We start from the raw sequence: 23,696 nt of genomic DNA, 5'->3' as shown, positions 1-23,696 counted from the left end.
TGCAGCTTCAGCCCTGTCTGTGGCCCCATCCCTTCTCGTTAGTTGACTGAAGAGCAGGAGACATGAGGGAGCCAAGGGGAGGCCTGAATTCGATTCCCTTTTTTTTTTTTGTGAAGCATGGCCTGCTTAGGAAATCACCCTAATGTTTACCTGGTTGTCATGTTGTAATGTCAGTATGAAGTGGCTGTTCTTTCCCTTGAGTCATCTTCCTGAAGGAAGGTTCCTCCAAAGAAATCAACTTACATGGTGATTTCCCATAAAAAATATTCTTTCATTTCATGGAAAGAGAATGGGACATTTAGCACAGTTCATTTCTGGCAAGGCAGAGGAGTAGTTTATCATCTAAAGCAGGGGTATTGAAACTTTTTTCAATGTTTTTCACCAAGGGCCATATGCGGTAAAATACACAAACAGCCGGGCCACTCACTCGAGGTGAAGTACATATTGCCTCACCTGGTTTATTTAAGTAAACTAAATATATTTTTGGAATTTGCTGCAGGCCAATTAAAAATGGATTGCGGACCACAGTTGGCCCACGGGCCGCAGTTTGGACACCCCTGGTCTAAAGGGTCTCAACCTGAAGCTGCTTTAGAAAACTTTTCTTAAAAATGAGAAACTGTAGAGTATTCATTGAATTATTTTGGACAATTGAAAAATTGTGCATTTTCACTGTTGTTTCTCTTACCTTTCTTTATATAACCACCATTTAAACAACTCCATATGGTGATGCAAGTGGTTATTTAATTTTAAAAAGTATTTAATTGGTACCAAGTTATTTAAAACCCAGTCAATTATAAATTTGCTGTCTTGCAAGAGGCAGGAACTTGGAGTCAGATGGATCTGGCGAAGTATAACTGTCACTTACTAGCTGTATAATTTGGGCCAAGTTACTTAACCTCCATGATGGCTTCAGTTTCCTCCTTTGCAATATTGGCATAATAATGCTACCCCATCAGGGTTAATATAGAATGACATAATGGATGTGTAAATAGTGGCTAATATTGCTGTCTATGTATTTGGCACTCTGGAAATACTGTGCGAGATTCAAAGAAGATGAACAGGAGATGGTGTCGCCTCTGAGGGGCTTTGTGATCTATTTAGGAGGACAGATAATATAGAGAATCCATACTGGCTTTGAGTGTGATAGGTGTTTAGAAGCGAGAAAGATCCATGATATAATAGGAGGTAAAGGCTTCATGGGGAAGGCTGAGGAGACTTAGAGGAAAGTTCTCACCCTGGCTGCCCATTAGAATCCCTGGAACCTTTAGAAACATACCTGAGGCCAGGCCCACCATAGAACAATTAAATCAAAATCCCATGGGATGTGCGTAGGCATCAGTGTTTTCAAGTTCCCTAGGCCTTCCACATGTGGTCCAGTTAAGGATCATTTAAAGGATTTCCATAGGTAGAAGTGTTCCAAATAGGAGGAAGACCATAAAGAAACGTGAAGTTTCTTTTGTTGTCCTGGTTGCTCTGAGTTTCAGAAAGTGTGGTAAGCAAGGGCCACTTGCTAACCCTGCAGATATCTCCTTATATAAATATAGAGGCTTCTGTCACAAATCTGGTAAATCACGTGAGAGAAAGCGTGTGTTTGATTTTTTTTTCTCTTTTATTGGGTTTTGTTTTTAACGCTAATTGTAAATGTTAGCCGTAATGATTGTATATACAAGCATTTTCAAAGTAGATAAAATCTTTTTAAATTTTGCATTTTTGAACATGAAGAGGTACCACCATTTGGGGTTGGTTTTTTTAGACATGACGATAGAATTGTCCTGAGTACTTTGTGACCAGTGCCAGAGAGAGTGGCCTTGAATGCAGCATCACCCACTGGCCTTGGCATTCTCTGTTGCCACAGCCGCGTGAACAGGTTGGCCAGACACGCTGTGATGTCAAACAACTCTGTTTGATGGCTTCATTGAGATGAAACTGGAAAATACTAAACTATTTTCTGATTATTCAAAGTAGAAAGGGAGTGAAATACGTATACAAGAGAAGAAAGGGTTGGATCTATGCCCTAAGGCAGAAAGGAGGATTTGAGACACTGTGTATGGGGTTCATGACCTTAACCTACATTTTTATAGAGGGAAAAATCCTATTAAAAAAAAAAAAAAAGAGAATCGAAAAGTTTCGAAGTTAAATGGAATGAATCAGCTGGACCATAACAGCTCGGGCTGAAGAAAAGGATATAAAAAGCCACATCCTGGATATGTACCAAAACACCATGTTACATGACATGTTTGTATATAATATGCTAAAAAAAAAAAGCCTCATACCTTAGAAAGTATTCATTTTTGTTAGGTGTTTAAGCTTCTGTACACGAAAGCAACCTTTTTCTTTTACTGCTTAGTGTGATCTAAATGGTAGATCATTGGATAAATACGGTCTTCTCTTACGTTTCTGATGCCATTGTTGTTTGGTGCTTTATCTTTCAAAGAGTTGGGCTATTGATCTCACTGAAGGGATCATGATGGAAAAGGAAGATCTCAGTATAGTTTTCATGCAAATTCACAATGGAAGATAAAACGAAAGTGATGCCCTGTGTACAGAGTGGGAGTTTCATTACCATCATTGTATAAAGCAGGGGAATCAAATACATCTTGGTAAAAGTAGATTGACACTCATGATGGCACGTCAGCATTGTCCACTCAATGGCATCAGATTGCTGTTGGTGGAAGCAGGGAAGTATTGATTAATCTAAGCCATGTAGTATTTTGAAATCTCTGAAGCCAGAAGAAACTTACTGTCTTCAGCTCTGTTTAGTTAAATATAGTAGAGAGGTGAGAAGATTTTCTTAAGCATTCATTCATTCATTCATTCATTCAAGAAATATGTATTGGGTCTCACTCTGTGCCTGGAGCTGCTCTAGGAGCTGGGGATATAGTAGTGAATATAACAAAAGTCTAGCCTCATGGAACTGACATTATCAATGGGTATTAAGTGCTGTGAAGAATGAAACAGAATAAGGGAATAGAAAGTAACACAGAAGAGGGGCTATTTGGGTAATCTATGAAGGCCTCTGTCTGGAAAGGAGATACCTGAGAAGAATTCTGAATGAACTTGACAGATACCTGAAGGAAGAAGAGTATTCTAGTTGAAAGGAATAGCAAGTGCAAAGTTCTCAAGGCAAGAATATGTGGCATGCTCCAGAAACAGCAAGGAAGCAGAGTGGGCAGGAAATGAGATCGTAGAGAAAGCAGGGCTGGGTCATAGGCCTCAGAGACCATGCAAGAACTTTGATTTGTCCTTTGATTAAGATGGCACGTCACTGGTGCATTGAGCACCAGCCAGGCATGATCTGAATTTTTATAAAGATTGCATATAGGTTCTTTTTATAAGGATCACTCTGGTTACTGTGTGGAGAATAGGGTGGGGAGGGCAGGTAGCAAGTTATCACAGTAACTCAAAAAAGTAATAGTAGTGCTTTGGTAAAGGGTAGTAGCAGTCGAGAAGGGGAGAAGTGGTTGGATTCTGGATATACGTCAGAAGTAAACTGGATAGGATTTTCTGATGGATGATATATAGAATATAAGAAAAAGAGAGAACTCAACCTTGACTCCAAATTTTTGCACAGGGCAGCCGGTGGAATGGAATTGCCACTTGGAAGATGTGGGAGGAGCAAATTGGCAGGAAAATTAAGAGATAGTTTTGAATTTGTTGTTTGAGAGGCCTATTAGATCACCACATGGTGATGTTGAAGTATAATTGGAAAAGTCAACATTGCCACAAAGGTTTGAAGCTGTAAATAGAAATTTATAATTAAAAAAAAAAAAAAAAAGGCTATAAAGCCATGGGAATGAATAAGATATCTGGGCATGAATGCAGATTGAGAAGCGAAGATGTTTTAGGACTGAACCCTGGGCACCGCATCATAGGAGTAGGAAAAAGTGTCCCGAAGGTAGAGTGATCAACCTTCTCAATTTGCCCAGGCCTGAAGGGTTTCCTGATACATGGACTGTCAGAGACTGGGACACACTAGGTTGCCCTCCATCTGTAGAAAGTGTTCCAAGAAGGAGGGAGAAATTACACTGGGTCCAGTGCTGTAGGACTGAACAGTGATCACTGAATTTGGCAACACACAGGTCTTGGATAACTTTGACAAGAGTCATCTCTCGTGAACAGCCAAGTCAACTTGAGAACCCCCCCCCCCCATGGGGTAAACATTCATAAGGGTACAAGGCCAGTGCACCTGGAGACATCACACCCCTGTCCATCGCCCACACAGAGTGACATGAAGCCACCCCAGTGCTGTAACAAACCTGTGTGATTTGGGTCAAGTCATGTAACCTCTCCATTTTTGTCCAGATTTGTTCTTTTAATCTGCTATCAGTGTGCTGTCTGCATACCACACTGTGCTAGGAGTTACACAGACTAATTTTAAACAGATACGATTCTGATGCTGTAGGAATTTCTAATTTCAGAACAAACTGAATCCCACCTCATGTCAGAACTAGCCTTTGATGTGCATTAGGGGACAAGAAAAAGCTCAAACTCCCTTAATTAAGAAATAAATATTTGGCTGTGAATAATTTAAGCTTTTAGGGTATTTATAATCATCTCTTTGTGTATTTCTACCCTTCTATTGACTAGGCCTCTGACAAAAAAAGTAGCTACAAAGAAAGACTGCACAAGTCTTCCCTAAAGAAGTGTTGAAAATTGCTTCAGGGCAGAGACTGTGTCCCCTCAGCCTAGTGCAGGACTGCTGGGGGACCCCAGTGAGCATGTGTTGAATGAATGAAAGTAGGTGTGTTAGTCTAGGTTCAGCCAGAGCATCGGAACCAGTAGGAGATGCATATACACATATATTAAGGAATTGATTGTGGGGCCCTGGCTTACCCACTGATGGTGGCTGGCTAAGCAGCCTGAAGTCCCCAACAGTCAGGAAGGCAAGATTGCAGGCAAGCTGGATATCCAAGGACATGAGCTCAACTTCGAGAGGACCCCTACCCTCTTTGAAAAGGCTTCCTTCCAATCGATGAAGTTAATTTCTCTCTTTTGATTAACTGAAAGTCAACTGATTAGGGACTTTAATTACATTGGGGGTTATTCCTTCACAGCAGCACCTATATCAGTGATTGTAACAGTAGAAGGTGTGCGTATGCTACAGAAGAGCTGCAGCCTCCCTTCTATCCTCCAACGCTGGCAAGAAAAAACCCTTGTAGACTCCCCCATCTGGAAACATGCCAGGAAAGGATCACAAAGTCATCACAATAGAGAAAGCTTGATTTAGGATAATTTGTAGTCTTAAGTTTTTTTTCATTTTTCAGAGGGTGTTTTGTTTTTATTTTGATTATTTGGGCCTTTTTCTTATTTTAACAAAGGATAGACACTTATAATTCATGATATAAGATGGCATTCTTAAAATTACTTTGGATCACATCATTTAAACTAGTCTTGGGTCTCCACTGACTAGGAGGCCACATATAGCTCAACAGGAGAGAACACAAAGTAGTTAATTTTCATGTTTGGCTTTTAAGCCCCCAAGAGCCCAAGTCCTGCCTTCGGGACTGACCTAGAACATCCCTTGCCCCCCAAACAGCAGCCTCCAACAAAATGCAATACCACCGTAGTGCTCCTCAGTATTTATTTTCTCTCTTTGCTTATCACTAAATAGGCATAGTCTATGTGTTTGTGTGTACGTGCTGACTGCCTCACAGTTAATCCTAACTCTTGACATTAAGACTTCAGCTAGTTTGTGGAGAACAGAAATCTCTTTTGGTTCCCGGTTATTATATGAATTTGCAAGAGGAACAACTTGCGTTATGGTCTAGTTAACAGTAATTGGACTCTCCACCCACTTGCCAACGCAGGACTAGTTTATATCACATTTGGGATGAATAGCTTCCTCCCTTGTTAGTTTCAGTATGGAAAGGGTGGGGGACACTAAGTATTAAATGCCAGCTTGTGTGGAGTGCTAGAACCACACTCAATAAGTCTATCATTATGGTTTGTATTTATAGTCTATTCAGTCCTGAAATATATGCAGACCTCAAGATTTTATGGCTTTATGATAAATTGTGTCTATTGCCTTTGGCACATTGCCACACAGTTAGTGCTCAGTGATGACACTCTGTTTTTTACCACAGCTCCCTCTTCAAAGATAGCATTACATGTGAGAATGTGACAGACTTGACCATCTTATGGTTGACTGAAGATCCATGGAAAGACGCCTGCGAGTAGCTTCCATCTACTCTTCTGTGTCCCTAATGCCCGACTCAGTGACTTGCATTCAGTAGATGCTCACATGTGGCTTTGAATTTCAGGGACATGACAAGTATAATACTTTGACTGGACCTGAATTATTTTCTCTTTGATGATTTCACACAAATGTCTTTTCTCTATAGAAGCTTCTGCTTACTAGTTGTTAGTGCTCGAGTCATATTGCTTCAAACTGTGCTTCAGTATCATTTTTGAGTATATATTTCTAGTGCCTCTACTTGAGAATTGATATTCTCCTTAATAAATTTACATTTATTATTATTTTAATTAAGTAATGTATTTACTGCTATTACTTTGAGCAGCCAATCTCATGAGAAGCTCAGAGTGGAACTCGTGGATAGTGGTAAATGTATTGTTTTGATTCACTTCCAAAAACACTTACAATTGCCTTGTGCTTTAGTGATTTCTGGAAATACAGATTCCCTGCAAAGCCCACAAGAGAAAACAAAATTATAGTGGTTAAGAACATAAATCTGCTTAGATTTGAATTCCAGATGGGGTACTGCCCCGCTGTGTAACCGTGGGCAAATCATTAAATCTCTAGCCTTCAATGTCCTCATCTATAAAACAGGGAGAATCAGAGTGCATACTTATGGTGTTCTAGTGAGGATTAAGTGGGATAATGTATATAATGACCTAACCCAATTGCTTGGCACACGGTATGTGCTCAATAATTATTAGCTCAATGGGTATAAACTTTACAGCAATAAGGTTGGTTATGCAAAAAAATGCAGTTCATTTCAAATTGAAGTCGTTTCAGTCCCTGACTCTGAACTCTCTGTGCTGGATTGTGGTAAGGAGTGGGAAAGTCCACTTTCTCCTTTGGGGTTGGTCGTATGTAGATATGCAGCAGATCTGTTGGTTCTGTGTATAGATGATGACCGTTGTTCCCTCTGCCATTTTGCACAGTCTGTCCCCACCTGGCTCTTGCATAGGCTGATCTCTGTCTCCCTGAGTCCCTGCTGCTCCCTGTTGCTTCATTTTAAGAGGCAGCCTATAAGGACTATGGGCCACTCCTTAGCTGACCTCCAAGTTCCCCAATTAGAACCCAGGGAAACTTCCTCATGCTCTGTCACACCACATCGGAGCCTTGGAGAGCTAGGGGCGTGTCTTTGCTCTCTCCTACTGAAGTGCTTCCTGTTGCCTTCTCTTCTGCCCCTTTTGACCCTGCTGACATTATGTAAGTCCACCACCTTCAAGAATCTCAGATAAAATGGAGGGCAAATGTTTGCTCAATTCTTAGCTTTGTCCTCACTCCCCAACTATGTCACTCATGTCATGACCGCCCCAGGGACAGCAGGGGTGGGGAGGGGACAGAACAAAACACGTTTACATTCTCTCATCTTATTTCCTTTCACCTCTTCAACAGCACTTTGTTCGTCCTCTCCAACTTGGAGCTCACACATCTAGTCTGGTGTACAGTTTCAGGACGATGAAAAACCGGTTTTATTAGCACTTCCTTTGGATCTGTCCTTGTTTCATATTGAGGTAGTACAAGTCAAGAATCGGGAATGTTTGTTTAGTTGGTCCACTGGTGGGGCAGAGGTAGAGCACAGTAATTCCTCGGGCTGATCACTCTAAATAGTCTCCTATAAATGAACACCTTAGAGCTGCTTCTAGTCTACTACTACTACTATTAATTATTATTATTATTTAAATCCACTCATTTAAGTGATTATCTTACTTATGTAAAGCAGTTGTTCCTAAGTCTTTGGACTTCACAGGCAAGAAAAAATATTTGTTGAATTGCCAACTTTTTATTTTATCAACTAAAGAAAATCCTAACGATGGGATTATCCAATCTTATCATTTCTTTTAACCTCTCCACTGTGGAAAGACATAACTGAAGAGCAAAAAAACAATCCTTTTAAATAATGAGCGCAGTAGCCACGTGAAACTTCAGCTGATTGCCCTTAGTTTGCTCATTTAGCTGTAGTCAGTGAAAATATCTTCCTGACCAGCACCAGTCAGCCCAGCTGCGTCTGGAAATCACTGCCTTGGAGTGTTTCAGTCACCAAGTCTGGTTCACTGTAGGCTATGATTACAAATGAAGTGCTCTCAAGAACCAACATATAGGATAACTTAGGCCAAAGGAAACACCATGCCTAAATACTCAAAGGAGTGTTGAGTTTGCCTGAATTTCTGGAAAATTGCCTCTATTCGCTACTTCACTGTATTTGGGTAAACATGGCCTCAGAGAGCTTTTGTAGGAGAAATTATAACAATTCAGCAAAGCCTTGTGATCTCATTTTGGATCTCCTCAGGATTCCTCATCAAGATGCAATTAAGCAGAGAAAAATTCTGCCTTGGGGTGTGATTTTAATTACTCATCATGTTCTGACTTGACTTTCCGTGCGGCGTTTCTTTTCCGTATCACTGCTTCTGTGTTTGACAGCCCCTCTAAAGACAGCTCCCCTTAGTTGTACGTGGAGAGTGAAACACTTACTGAGTGGAAAGGGAGGGCAAGGCAGACATCTCCTCTCGCCTTAGTGCTTTTCCCTGAAAACCGTGTGGAAACCCCCTTCTTCTTTTCCCCACCCTTTCAGCCTCATTTTTATGACCCAGTGGAGCCGGTGGACTTTGAAGGCCTTCTGATGACACACCTGAACAGCCTGGATGTGGAGCTGGCCCAGGAGCTGGGAGACTTCACTGAGGACGACTTGGACGTGGTGTTCACACCCAAGGAATGTCGGACTTTGCAGCCCTCTCTGCCAGAGGAAGGGTAAATCGTTTTCTTAAAATGCAGATGGGATAGTGAATGGCATGCCTTTTCTTGGTGAGGGGGGAAATGCCCTAATTCTGAACTTCTTTGGAAAATGAAATTACTCAGCTCTATTAAGATGTGCAGGATGACTACTATGGGACTTTACAGTTTCTGAATTCATTTGACCAGAGGCTTTGAAAAGCCACGGGGGGATTAAGCTAGTTAAGGGGATGCAGTGGGACCAAATGGAATGCTCAAGAAGAGGTGAGGAGTGCAGGCTCTGGAGTCAAGACTGTCTCCAGATGTCAGCTCAGTGACCTAGGGGGAGTCATGTGACCTCACGAAGTCTCCGTTTCTCCATTTGTAAAAGTGTCAAGATTTTTTTCATAAAAATCATTTTAACATGCCTCCATTCAGAAGCATTTTAATTGGTTTTACAACTGGGTCAAGTTATAAACATAAGTTGAACCCACATTTGTTGAAGTCTACTATGTGCTGGGTACGGAGAAAAAAGACGAATAAGGCAAAGTCCCTTCCTTTGAAGAAACTTTTGTGAGTGGAAAAACAATGGAGACAGCTCCGTAGCATGAACATGTGAATAGCTGTTTAAGGTTTGAGATTCTACAGTGGGTTAGTCTATGTGTTTATAGGTGCGGGCATTAGCTCTTGGTATCAAACAATGGAATTATACCTAAAGGAAACTCTTGTGACTTCTGTAGAGTGTAAAGCAACATCTCTCTGGAGATTTAGGATGAACGTCTGTTTGCGTTCACTTTCAAAACAAAGAAGATTCACATCCTCTTGGACATTTTCACCCTTCTCATCTTTCCCAAAACATCCCAGAAAGGAGATCACGAAACATGGCTCCTGCCTTCATTATACTCTGGGATATTCTAGTTCTATTTTGGACTTCATTTCATTGCAAGGAGATTGGATATTATTGACCCTTTACTCTGTTGTTTCGACCGTTTTCATGACCACATGCTCAGCTCTGATGTTTTGAAAATACTTCCCACAAAATCAAAACTTGGTGATCACTGGGAAACATTGTTCCCTGTTGTCAGTCCATTTATACAGGTCTGACTTTGATGTAGGTAACATCTATTATTTTCACCTTGGGAGAACCACTTCATTTTATGTCTTTGTGTAAAAATGTATGGTTCGTTGTCTTCAAGTGAATTAGAATCTTGGAAAAACCTGTTTAAAATACTTGCAATAAATGTAGTGGTAGCAGGATTTTTATTTTTTGAAATTTGATGGAAGAGGGAAATTTTTTTCTTTGCATTATTTTTGAGTATAATATTGCTTTGTCACTAGAATTTACAGCTAACACTGATGACTTGAAAAAAACCTGCACCACTGTGTTTCCCCGAAAATAAGACCTAGCCGGACCATCAGCTCTAATGCGTCTTTTGGAGCAAAAATTAATATAAGACCGGGTTTTTATTTTAATATAAGACCGGGTCTTATATAAGAAGACCCGGTCTTATATAAGACCAGGTATAATATCATGTAATACCCAGTCTTATATTAATTTTTGCTCCAAAAGATGCATTACAGCTGATGGTTCGGCTAGGTCTTATTTTCTGGGAAACATGGTATTTCAATCCTTGCCCCAAAGTCTTCTGTGTAATTAAAGCCCAGGAAGCTCCCATGGTCATCATCAGAGTAAATGGCTGAGTCCTGGTGCATCCCCCGTGCGTAGCCCAGAGCTTGATGTTGAGCTGTGAGCAGTGGTGGTTATAAGCCTGCGGTTCCAGTGCCTGCTTTACTACCGTGTTTCCCCCAAAATAAGACCGGGTCTTATATAAATTTTTGCTCCAAAAGATGCATTAGAGCTTATGTTCAGGGGATGTCATCCTGAAAAATCACGTTAGGTCTTATTTCCGGGCAACATGGTACTTGCTGGGCGACTTGAAGTCAGATCCTTATCTTCTCTTCTGCAAAATAAGAATAGTGATAGCACCTGCCCTGGGGGCGCTGACTGAGAATTAACTGAATTAATACATTTAAAGTGATCCTATCAGTTCCTAGTGCATAATAAATAGCACTTAATTGTGATCTATCATGTGTAGGTCTTATTATGTGCTAGACACTCTTCTAAACACATCACATGCTAACTTATTTAATCTTCATCATAGCTCTCTAAAGGAGGCACTCTGCTATTAATAGCCCCACTTTAAGGTGAAGAAATTGAGGCACAGACGCATTCAGTGCCTGGTCTAAGGTCACAGAGCTACTAAAGGATGGTGCTGGGACTTGGGAAGTCAGGGCCCAGGGAACACGTGCCTAACCTTCGTAATATTCCATCTAATACTAACCGCAAGCTCCCAAGGTCACTACTGTTCTTATCCCCTTTATACGAATAAGAAAATGAAAACTTGTAGTATTTAGACCTATTTACCTATAATACCAAAACATTGGGGACAAACAGTAATAAGCGCCGTTACTGTGGGAAATTAGTCTTGACTGCTTTCAAGACTCTGACGCACAAGACTCTCTCGTGACATAGGTATGGCAATTAATAATTACCAAACAAAGCCAGTGCCTGTCAGCTCCTCACAGCATAAGCCAGCTGTTCTTCATGGCTTTCAAAAAGGAAAACATGCATGTCCTAACAGGGTTACACATGAGCATAAAATACGCCCAAATTACCCCTGTGAAAAATCGGTGCTTATTTTTCTTGTTTTGTATGTGATTACAGCTAGTACTACCTGTTTGGTGTCAGAATGCCTTTAGGGCTAGGTATGGTTTCACAGGAGTCTCTATAATAAAGAAAACCCACAACGTGTAAAATGCCAACATATTTGTCTCATCAAAGTAAAAATGTTATTGCCTCAGGAATGCTTCAGACACTTGAAATGAATGGGTAAGAATGCCCCTAGCGTTCTCATTTGACCTGGATTTGAAATCACACTGCTCTCTTCTTGGCTGTGGTAAAGGATGGTTTTGTTGTTTTTGCTCAGTAATAACATGTTTCTATTTCATTTGCCATCTCATTAGGGTTGAACTGGACCCTCATGTCAGGGATTGTGTTCAGACCTATATTCGGGAATGGCTAATTGTGAACCAGAAGTAAGTCCTCTTTTATTCTCTTTTCATATATATTTGTTTTATATTATTAGCTTTGTAATTAATATATTTTCAGCTCCACTGAAAAATTGAGTGGGAGGTACTAAGAGTTCCCATGTATCCCTCAGCCCCCACCCCACAATAGTTTTCTCTATTTTTAACATCTTTGGATTTTAAAAACTTTTTATTTTTTGGCACGTGTCCCAGAATGAAGGTGCATATTGATTTGGTGGTTATACGTACATTTTAGTGGGTAGGTGAATTTGCAAATGCAAAATCTGTGACTAATGAGGATCGACTGTACTTGTATGACTCCCCTGCTCAAACACCGTCTAAGGCTCCCTACTGCCTGATATAGCGAATATAAACTCCACTGCTTTCCTTTCAAGGGCTTTAATAATCTGGCCTCACTCTGTCTATTAAAACGTATTTCCCTTAACTGTTGGAGTCATTTCCTTTCTCTGGGCCTCCTCCCCTGCCTCACTATTCCAACTCTAGCCCTTTGTTCTTGCTCTTTCCCCTCTGGGCTTGCCCCCCCCCCCTCACCTTTCACTAAATCCTACCTATGCATTAACGACCAGGTCAAATTTCTTTTGTCTTTGTGCAGACTTCTCTGACTGATTTATCCTTTTCTTGGATGGATCTTAAGTGTGGTACATGTCTTACCATTGACGAGCCAATATTGATATGTTAATTTTAACTAAAGTCCATAGTTTACATAAGGGCTCATTTTTGTGTGTTGTATATACTACAGTGTTGACAAATACACAATGACGTGTATCTGCCATTATAGTGTCATACAGTAGTATACTGTCACTGCCCTAAAAATCCCCTGTACACCACAGTCATCCCTCCCTAGCAACCACTTATCTTTTTATTATCCCCATACTTTTGCCTTGTTCCTCCGTGTCCTTTTGTAGCTTGATAGCTCATTTCTTTTTCACTGACTAATATTGCGCTACATGGATTTACCACAGTTGATCTATTCACCTAATGAATATTTATACTTTTTTACATAAATACAAAAAGTTCAGACAGTTAAGTTCGTGAACTTTCCACCATGCACTTACACAGTGGAAAGTAATTGTCCAACCTTTCGTATGTATGTATGTAAATATATATATATATGTACATACACCTAAACATCCATGGAGACATTTGGTCCATGCTAAAAGCTCCTTGATATTTACTCATCAGAATATAGAAATAAGAATAGTGCCTACCTCGTAAGTTTTGTTATGTGCAATAAATAAAATAACATACGTAAAGCACTTAGAAGATTTCTTGGCTTGTGGCAATAATTCAATAAATGTTAGTTACATTTATGATATTTATTAAACACTATTACAGAATATGGCTCAATTGTCTTTTCCCTATTGACAAATAATTTAAATTAGACCAATTAGTAAGATCTTATATGCAAAGGAAAACAACAAGGGACAACTCAGTTTGTCAAAGATTGATTTAATGATCCAGGGTAGATGTCACATCGGAGGTACTATATATATTCATAGAATAAAGATAATACTTGGAAAATCATAAAATGTATACTTTAGGGTTTATCTAGTTCCAATTCAACCTATTTAAAGTATTCCTTTCAAATGAAATAAGATTTTCTGAAGACTTCAGAAAAAGTACTTTCTATTAGCATGTGAAAGGCATGAACCAAAAACTCTTTCCCATATATTTAGATACACCATGGGGGGAAAAACTACCTTCTTCTGGACGACCATACTTAATAAAGCCATTTTGCCCTGTATGAACATGTCTTTATCATCCATAACCGTGCAGTCAAACACTGATTTAGTTAGCTCTTTTATTCCTCAATTATCTCCTTGCTGATGTTACATCTCTCTGTAATATCTAGGGATAGTCTTTTATGTCCTTGCTATCTGTAATATAGCTTTGAATCCCACTTACGGGGCAGGGGAGCAGAGTAATGGCCACTGCTGTTCCCTCCCACTCTCATAATTCTATAGAGCATTTGCCACTCAAGTTCTATAATTGAGACGTTTAAATCAGACAAATGAAGGATAGAGGAAAATTTCAGATTTTCTTTTTTAACTCAATAAGGAAAGATTAAACTACACAGAAATACCAAATACATGATCTCTTTTTGGGGGGAATATATTTTTTCTACTAGAAATTGTTGTATTTCTTAGACTGGAAGTTGCCTTGAATGAATTCCACTGTGTCTTTCATGTGTATAGCACAAAGTTTCATGTCCTTGCTCTAAACATAATAGTGCTTTTACTCTCCATGACTTTTAAAAATGACCTTTGAGCTAATGAGTAGAATGGTGCCATGGTTACTTGTTTATCCCATCTTATTTCCATATATTTTGATAATTTTGTATGGATTGATGTTTGCTGGCATCCTTTGGGCGATAGTAAATATTTTAAGCATTATTTTCTCTAAACAAGCTAAAGAGTGATTAACTGAAGAATGTGTTTGATGTCTTGGTGGAGAGTCAAACTCTTAAGTAATTAAACTTGTTTACATACTATTTATTCTTAGTGTATTATCTGCAACGACAGTGAAACATTTCATGAGTGTTATGAGCAGCATCATAAAAGCCCTCGGTGATTAAGATAATTCAGAAGGAAGGTTATGCTCAAGGAGAGCTGAGATATCAAGGAATGGGGTATCATCTGTTTTATTACTCCATATTTTACTCCCAGTGAACTGGTAAACAATTAAAATTCAAACACATCAGTGCATATAATTCAGTTACTCCCAAAACACCATAAAAATGTCTCCCTGATCAATAATTGCTTATTATGACATGCAATTGTTGTGCTGGCTGTCAAGGTGCTTAGCTAGTTGCTTTCTCAAAGTGTGGAAAGCAAACCAGGCTCATCAACCTACTATGCAGTTACAAAGAGCAATCCAGCTGTGGATGTCACTGAGCCGCTCTTAACCTGTTTCGCACAGACTCCTCATCCCCACAAATCCACACCCACTAAAGCCCAATTCAAAGACCAGGACTTTCACAAAGCCTTCCCTGATGTGGCCAGAAGTAATTACTCCCTTGTCTGAGTTTTCAAAGCATGTTGTTTATGTTTCTCTTAGAAGCTTTTGTCATAGTCTACATTACATTCTAGTTACTTGTCTACACTTTTATTTCCCCTGCCAAACTATGTGATCTTTCTCATTGGACTGTGACTTCCCTGAGGATAGGGACTCTTTCAGAGCTAGGATTTTTTTTTTTTTTTTTCAGAGCTAGGATTCTTGTGTTTTCCTCTCTGCATCCTCTTTGGTGCTTTATTCTCAGGAGATACATCATAAACATTCGTTGAATGGAAAAATGAATGAAATGTTAACAAGCAAACATCCATACCATATTGCTCTAAGACAAGCGTTCTCAGATCAGTCAGGCCCAACACCATCTTTCTGTGTAACAAATATTTTATGATACCACATTTATAACTCACAAACTTTCTCATTTTCGGAAGCCAATACAATGGCCCAACTGTTATATAATGGAGAAAAAAAGAAACTTAATATATAAAACAGTATGTCATTATGCAAATGCTGGCACCCAACTACACCAGAGAACATGGTAACACAGCTGTTTGCCTCTGCAGGAAGAATTATTGTGAATATAACACCTACAAAAGCAGGCAACAAGTGTGTTGTATGGGTGATACAAATACCATAAGCAGCATTGCTGATATTAATATGATTTTCCAAAATGGGGGGAAACTCTTGGAAGAGCTCTAATCAGCACCAAGTTTAATTTCCCTACATTAACATGGTAGGTGTTTTCCTGAAAATTCAGTACAAAAATACTTTGCATTTATTTGCAAGATGGTATAGGGGCTTAGCTTAGATATTTACAGACTGGTTTTTCACACACACCCCCCATAAGTGTCTAACGGGACATTTGATAGTTGTGTTGGATGTTGAATTCGGATTGATCCTTCATTATGTATGATGCTCCAGGCATTGCAGGATATGAAATGTAGCAGCACACCCCAGTCATTGAGACAATCAAAAACTGAAATATTAATTACCCTCATTGAGTACCATTGCTACTAAGATGTCAGAAAATTGGAATCTCCAAATCCAATCCCCAAATCTGTAATTTTAGCAGTAGATCTGGTAAAAGAACTCCCTGGAAGGGACGGAATGGAACAAGTTTACTCAGGACAATTGCCTCACTCTGGTATTTATTTGTTTTGGGGGGAGAATTTTATAAGAGGAATCCTAAAGTGAACACTCTTCAGAGTTCTACTTTTGTGTTTGATAAGTAAATTTCCCCTATAAACATAATATAGTTCAGCGGATAAGGATGTTAGGAGACTTTAAAATCAACATACCCATAAAATAAGGGTATCTAGATCTATAATACATGCATTGGTATTGCATCTGATGGTATTGTCATTGATGCTAAAAATAATAGCTCTCATTTATCAAGTTGGTGTGTGATTATGTGTGATTGTTTTAGTCGAGATTCCCTAGAAGCTGAAACTGAGACAGGGGTTCAGGTGCATGTGCTTTTGAGAGTGTGCTCTTTAGGAAGAGCCTGTAAGGGAGTGAGGGAAGCAACATAGGGAAGCAGAAGGAGTCAGCTAAGGATGAAGGCACAGATAAATTACTGGCCTGGTCCCCAGGATGCTCTAGAGGGATCACCCAGCAAAGATGCTCCACTGTCCCACTTTGAGGCAAGGGGTAGGACTATTGTATCCTATACCAGTCAGGCATTAGTCACCACCAACCAAGCCAAAGTGTGGGGTTACAGGGCTGGAAGGTAGAGTGAATCACTCAGATGTCTCTGGGCATAACAGCTCCTACACTCACAGCAACTGCAGCATTGGATGCATGGGTTAGTAAATAGGACCCACTACCAGTCTGTATTACAATGCCAGACACCTAACACACATTATTTTCCTTTTATTTTGAAACAATCTCAAATTTACAGAAAACTTGTAAGTATAATACAAAGACCTTTCCCCCTCCTCCCCCAAACCATTTGAAAGTAATTTGCTGACCTAATTTTCCATTTCCCCTCAATACGTTAGTGTGTATTTCCTATAAACAAGGACATTTTCCATCATAATCACTATAAAACCATCACATTCAGGAAATGAATATTGATACATTATTATAATCTAATCCTCAGACCCTATCCAGCTTTCACCAAATGCCCCAAGAATGCCCTTTAGAGCAAGTGTCTAGTTCAAAGTCACGTGTTGCTTTTAGATGTTACATGTCTTTAGTCCTGTTTACTCTGGAATTGTTTCTGTGTTTCCTGACTTTTGTGACCTTGAGGTTACAGGCCAGTTACTTTTTAGAAAGTCCCTCCATTTGTGTTTGATTACTGTAAATGTCCCCTTCTTCACCAAGCTTCCCAGTTTATTTGTATCAATATGGAGTCCTAATTTCCTATTTTATTCAATATGTTGTAATCCATTTCTATCATTTATTTCTATGCACAAATGGCCTTCAATTGGACCAGTGTGAATCCCTTCACCCGATTCTCATGTCTTTTTTACATGTCCCCAGCAGTCACTAGTCACATCCTCGCTTTCTGCCACAAGATATTCTAGGCTGATCTTACACTTTCCTCCCCACTGGAATCAGTCATTTCTACAAGAAGTTCTTATCCCTTTTAGTGGCAAATGGTGCTTAGAAGCCAAGATGTAGGTGTTGGCTCTGCTCATTGCCAGGAAGGTGCTGCTCTTCCCATGTCTTCTCAGTGAATAGGGCTGCGGGTGTGTTCGTGTGTGTACTGAAAGCTAAGAGTTCATGTCAGTACGTGCTATCCCAATCCAACATCACAGTATTCATTCTAGTTTTCTTCCTCTCCATGGTTTTAACTTCCTTCTCAGATAGTGAGCAATCTGATTCCTAGTGTCCTTAATATGTTTCCTTACTCAAATTATCCGCTCTATGTAACTATTGCGAGTACCCCACCCCACCTCCCATCCCCACCCAGTTGCCCTCCTCCTCATATTCTGGCTCTGACACCCTGCACCAGGCTTGCCCTCGTCAGCCTGCACTGACACTTAGTGCCAGGCCATCCTTCCATAGGGTCACCCTTGGCCCCTCGCCTGGACTCTGACACCTCGTGGCAGGCTTCTCCTCCAGGTGCCCTCGTCATACTACTCAGACTCTGTTATCACAGGCCAGGTCCCCTCAGGCTTGGCCGCCCTCCTCCCACCACAGGGGTCTGATTCTCAGTGCCAGGCAGGGAGCCCTTTTAAATGTGTGCCGTCCTTACCCTGTTTGGCTTTCAGCTTCCCATTCTGGACCTCCTCAGCCACCCCCCACCCTGAGGGATGGAAGAGTACCTTGTTTGATGGTTTTTAGTACCACATTGTACAGGGAGGGATGGGAAAGAAAAGGAAAAGTTATGGGAAGGGGAAGAGGAAAAGAAGATGAAGCACATATGTTATTTTTCAATCTTCATAATAAGATTTCAAAAGAATGATTTCCCCCATTTTACACTTGCGGAAACTGTGGCTCAGAGAAACAATGTCACATGCCCCAGGTCTCATAGTCAGTCTGTAAGAAGCCACCATCTGAACCCAGGTCTAGACTCTAGAGCCCAGAGTCTGTCTGTTCTTCCACAGGGCCTCCAAAGAGGATGCTCTCAAAATGTTTGGTCTTTGGATTGTCCCCAAATGTGTAACACAGTGTTTGAAGGAGAGGAATGCAGTTCTCTTGAGAAGCAATAGGTTGTGCTCATTTCATGAGGATCATCTTTCTACCACTTGGCCTACTTTACCTCATCTCTCTTCTCTGCAAATAGGCTTAGCAGGAGCATGGCTTTGTTTGGCTGAGTTGCCCAGTTGGGGTAATAAGGCTGGGACGCGGGTAGCCACTTGGCACTCAGCCAGCAGTCTCACCACCGACCCAGTGGCAGTTTCTGCCTTCTGCGGTTGGCACTTCTGAAATGAGTCATCTTTACATGCTTGACAACCCTTGTTCTCTCCTCTCCAGCCAGCTTTACCCTGCTACCACAAGGGAGCTTTGCAACTTTGTGAGATTTAAAAATGGGGAAATAGATGCTAAATCTAGAGTGAGAAAGGAAGGGGGAGGAGTTTGCTCTGGTTTCAAACACACAGCCACAGAATTCGTTAGTCTTAATGCTTTATGTACCAAAAATCCTGAGGGCTGGCATATGCATGGAGTTAGAGTGTATATATTGTGAAATGAACTTTTAACACTGCTCTGTAACTCAATTTTTTAAATGCCCATTTGTCAATGTATTTGGGGTCCATGTGAAGAACTCCAGAAAACATTCTAACAAAACTGAGGGAAAAAAACCAAACATCTATTTGCATAAAATGGCAAAAAAACAATTGCCAAATAAATTTCATTTCTCCCAGATTTAACATCTTTTGAGAAGAAAATTTGATTTTAATTTTTTTCAGATATGATGTATGAAATTTTTATCATAAAATCTTAAAGCTGGAGGACTATCCTAGAATTCGTCTCATGCCCAGACCTCACCTAATGAACAGAGGCCACAGAGGAGTAATTTGAGGATGAGGGAGGCAGGCTCACATCTGGAACTGTGTGTGTGTCTGTGTCAGTGTGATTGTGTGTGTTGTACACTTGTAAGTAAACACTGTTGGAAATGGGTGCATTTTATGAGACAAGAGATAAAGCTAAAACAAATATAATTCTGGTTACCACGGCTTAAGCTAAGGTCTTAAGCTAGGCTGCTTCCTGATTTTTATTTCTGTGGTCCAAGCAGGTTTCTTTGTGAAGAGGCATGTGACTTTGAAATCAATGTTGATATCAACTCGCTTTGCAGTGTGCAAGTGCCAAGAAAGGCAAAAGGCAGATACTACAGTGTGAAATTTGAATTTTAATTCTGTTTGCTTTCCATCTTAGAACAAATTTGTTACTTCCTTTGGGAATTTTTTCCCCTTTAAAATTGGATTTTTCAGGTAAAATAATCACTGATTTAGCATGTTGTCAATTGGGGCAGTGTAATCTTAGGATGCAACTTAGTACTTGCCTGTATTTGCCACTACTTGGAGTTGGGTGGGTTTCTCCTTGGACATCGGATCACATGACACTGTTTCTTTGAATTCGTAGGGAGAGTCCAAAGGAGTTATTTTACGCACTAGAAAAGCCTACCCATCCAGCACACACATACAGGTTGCCGCCTACATTTATCTTGGTGAGACTAACTTTTGAGAAGTTAGCAGGTTTATGAAATCTCTCTCAAAGATCTGTTAGGAAATCTTCTGTTAGGAAATTTTCTAATAAATATTATAATATAAAGTTTGGTAACATATATGTCTACTCTTTTAACCACTACTATCTGCACACTTAGAGCAACTTCTGAGGAATTATTTGAAAGCGTTCTCCAAAATACTTTTTGTTAATTGATGTTTATAAATAATAGGATTTATATTTCAAATTTTGTTTATTTTGTTGGTGTTCAGGAATCTCAAACCAGAAATTATGCTGGGTATGTCTCTTGCAGTCCTTCCTAAATGTTTAGTCTTATTTCCTTATTGAGGCTACACCTTTTTCATTTCCTTATTATTGTCAGTTCCCCACTTTGGCCTGTTGTTTATGCAGCCCCATCAATACAGCGTGGGTCAGGGCAATGCATGTGGCCAGGAGACATCAAAGATGGCCATTGACAGTAAACCTTGACTTGAACCAATCACCGAGCCCATCATGTCTCTCTTCTAAGCTACTTCCTATCTCCTTTTACTCAACGCAAATTGCTCATATTGACAGCACAATAAAATCCAAGGAGAAAGTCTTCTCCATTCTGCAGACAACACAGGGACCTCTCATTTTCTCTTTAATTAATTCAATCAAACTAAAATCTATGGAGTACTTGCAGTGTGTGCCACTATGCATAACCCAACATTTCACCCCTCCCAAAGAGTTATAAACTCTGTATTTGGATCATTGCTAGTGGTTCTCGTACATCTATCTCCTGCTTTATCTGTTTGCCATTTGATCTACCTAATAAATTCTAACTCATTTTATGTTCCTCTACCAACTTGCTCAATAGTTTTTCTACTAGTGTGGGAAATCAAATAAAATGGGTGTGTTTGTGCTATTGACTTTGTAGCATGTTTTCCAGAAAGCCTTTGAGTCAAAAATGGGGAACACACAGTTATTCTATAGTTATTATTTGACAACTTATACCTGTTGCATTTCTCGTTATGAAAGTATGGTCTTATTTCTTTCTCTAGTGTCAGTCCTAGACATTATATTTTAAACCCTTTCCATAGCTACATATTTTTTAAACACAATTTTAATGGTATGTATGGAGTAGAGATGGAGAATGTTAGCAAAGTTTGTCAGCATATAAGTTATTTATTTCTATTTTTTCTGAACCATGTCCTGCCTTTTTACTCAATAATGAGTGTGGAGATTAAATGTTTTCCTCTATTTTTATCTTCAAACGATCTTTATTTGCTGGCTGCTTCTGCACACTGCTAGATTTATTCCAGCCCCTTACACTAGAGTCATAGTTTAGCTTCAACTTGGAGCCAAATGCCCCACAGCTGAAATGACCGCACCTCTGAAGTGGAATTTTCCCAGGCCATTCCTGCCTTTAATAATGAGCCAGCCAGGAGGCAAGTTTGTATCTCATTACAAGAGAGCCTTGTATTGGGCCTGGTGCATAATTAGATGTGAGGAATGACAATTGGTCCTCTCTTAGCAAGATCTTTCAGTACCAAGCCTATGCTTAAGCCATTACTTTTAATCTAATGGTTCTCTCTTTCTCTCTCTCTCTCTCTCATAAAAGACACCAAGGAAGTTCAGAGACTTGCGGCTTTAAAAAGACTGGATCCCGAAAAGATTTTCACAAGACACTTCAGAAGCAGACGTTTGAGTCAGAAACCTTGGAGTGCAGTGAACCCAGAGCTCAGGTATTTTCTATCAACAAACATGGTTACCAGGTTACTGGCTGTTCGGTCCAGGGCATGCTGTCGGGTTTTTTTTTCTTTTTTTTTAACAAATAAAAAGCCTGGACTCATAGAACATTAGAGTAGGAGGAAGAACTCTACCATCTGAGTCAGTGATATTTTTTTTCAAACTTGTTTGTAGCTACAGAAAACGGTGTTCAAATGAAAAGCCAGAAATTCAGTAATTAAAATAGATAAAAGTGAAGGGGCTGTAATTGCAGGGTTTGGGGGTATTGGGCTCATCCCTATAACATTCTTGTAGAGACTGAGAGGTGCCCCTAAGGCAAGCTACAGTGATTAAAAGCTCCACCATGAGGCAGACTGTCTGGGTACTCTGTGATTCCAGCACATGCTAACCCTGTGTCGTGCAGGGCGTCAGGCGGGGTCTCTGCTCCTGCTCCCCACACAAGAACGCAGGATATGGTGAGGCCAAAAAGGAACACCCACGGAGCCATAGGTAGGGGAGTCATACCACTACGGTCTCACTGGAGGCTGGGTTCACACGATGTGCGACCTCCTGTCTGCTTTGCTGCCAACCGACCGACTCTCCTCGAGTCTCCTCCGTAGCCGCAGCAGTTATATTAGTGGCCAATGGCTCAATGGCTACAGCTGACGGCCAATCAGCCACAGCTGACGGCCATCCACTACCTGAGCCAGCACCCCTTCACGTGAGGCCGAGAGCTCTGCCCCCACACCCTGTAACCTCAGACAGAATAACTGAACTCTCCAGGCTTCAGTTTCCTCCCCTGGAAAACAAGAATGATAATAGTAACTAACTCATGAATTGTTTGAGTAATGAATTCATATGTGTAAAGCACTTAACGACAATGTCTCTTCTCACACTTAGTGCCTAATAATGTTGGCTACTGTTATTATTGTTGCTGGTCTTATTATTATTACAGAGCAGTTACAGTTTAAAAGTCGGTTCTATACACCTGAGTTTATAGCAGCATTATTCACAATAGCCAAAAGGTGGAAACAACCACATATCCATGGACAGATGAATGGATAAACAAATGCGGCATACACATACAATGAAATATTATTCAGTCTTAAAGAGGATGGAAATTCCGACACATGCTCCAATGTGGATGAACCTTGAAGCCATTATGCTAAGTGAAATAAGTCAGTCACAAAAGAACTAATACTGTATAATTCCACTTAAATGAGTGTCATGCAGGGTCTCCTGCGGGGTCTCTGCTCCCGCTCCCCATACAAGAACGCAGGATATGGTGAGGCCAAAAAGGAACACCCACGGAGCCATAGGTAGGGGAGTCATACCACTACGGTCTCACTGGGGGCTGGGTTCACTGGACGTGCGACCTGCTGTCCGTTTTGTCTGCAACCCACCGACCACTCTCTGGCGGCACTATATTCTCACTGGAGGCTGGATCCACACTGTCCGCAAACCGCCATCCACGCTTGCCAGCCCTGCCACCATCTTCTTGCTAGCCCCCATTCTTTCTCTCTTCTCTCCCTCACTCTCCTCCGTAGCCGCAGCAGTTATATTAGCGGCTAATTGGCTAACTGGCTACAGCTGACGGCCAATCAGCCACAGCTGACGGCCATCTACTACCCGAGCCAGCACTCCTCCACGTGAGGCCGAGAGCCTGGAAACTGCTTTCTGGGGCTCTGCCCCCACAATGAGGTACCTAGTGTCATGCAGGATCTCTGCTTCCACTCCCCGCACAAGAACGCAGGATATGGTGAGACCAAAAAGGCACACCCATGGAGCCATGGAAATGGGGTTCATACCACCATACTCTCGCTGGTGGCTGGGCTGATATCACAAAAAGCAAACATCC

General features: G+C 40.6%; 1 protein-coding gene across 4 annotated transcripts in view; it reads left to right on the top strand.

The window, feature by feature from the left end:
• The window catches only part of DOCK8 (dedicator of cytokinesis 8), a 192,190-nt gene that overhangs the window by 42,108 nt on the left and 126,386 nt on the right, over nucleotides 1-23,696 (top strand). For all 4 annotated transcript variants that reach the window (XM_019730243.2, XM_019730266.2, XM_019730259.2 and 1 more), the window contains 3 exons: nucleotides 8,763-8,938; nucleotides 11,924-11,995; nucleotides 21,732-21,855. In XM_019730243.2, the coding sequence (XP_019585802.1) occupies nucleotides 8,763-8,938; nucleotides 11,924-11,995; nucleotides 21,732-21,855 (372 nt within the window). The remainder of the gene's footprint in view (nucleotides 1-8,762; nucleotides 8,939-11,923; nucleotides 11,996-21,731; nucleotides 21,856-23,696) is intronic.

Source organism: Rhinolophus sinicus, linkage group LG04 (genome assembly GCF_036562045.2).
Source record: "Rhinolophus sinicus isolate RSC01 linkage group LG04, ASM3656204v1, whole genome shotgun sequence".
Classification (NCBI taxonomy): Eukaryota; Metazoa; Chordata; class Mammalia; order Chiroptera; family Rhinolophidae; genus Rhinolophus; species Rhinolophus sinicus.
Note: the sequence above shows the minus strand (reverse complement) of the source record. Positions and strands in the feature narration are given on the sequence as shown.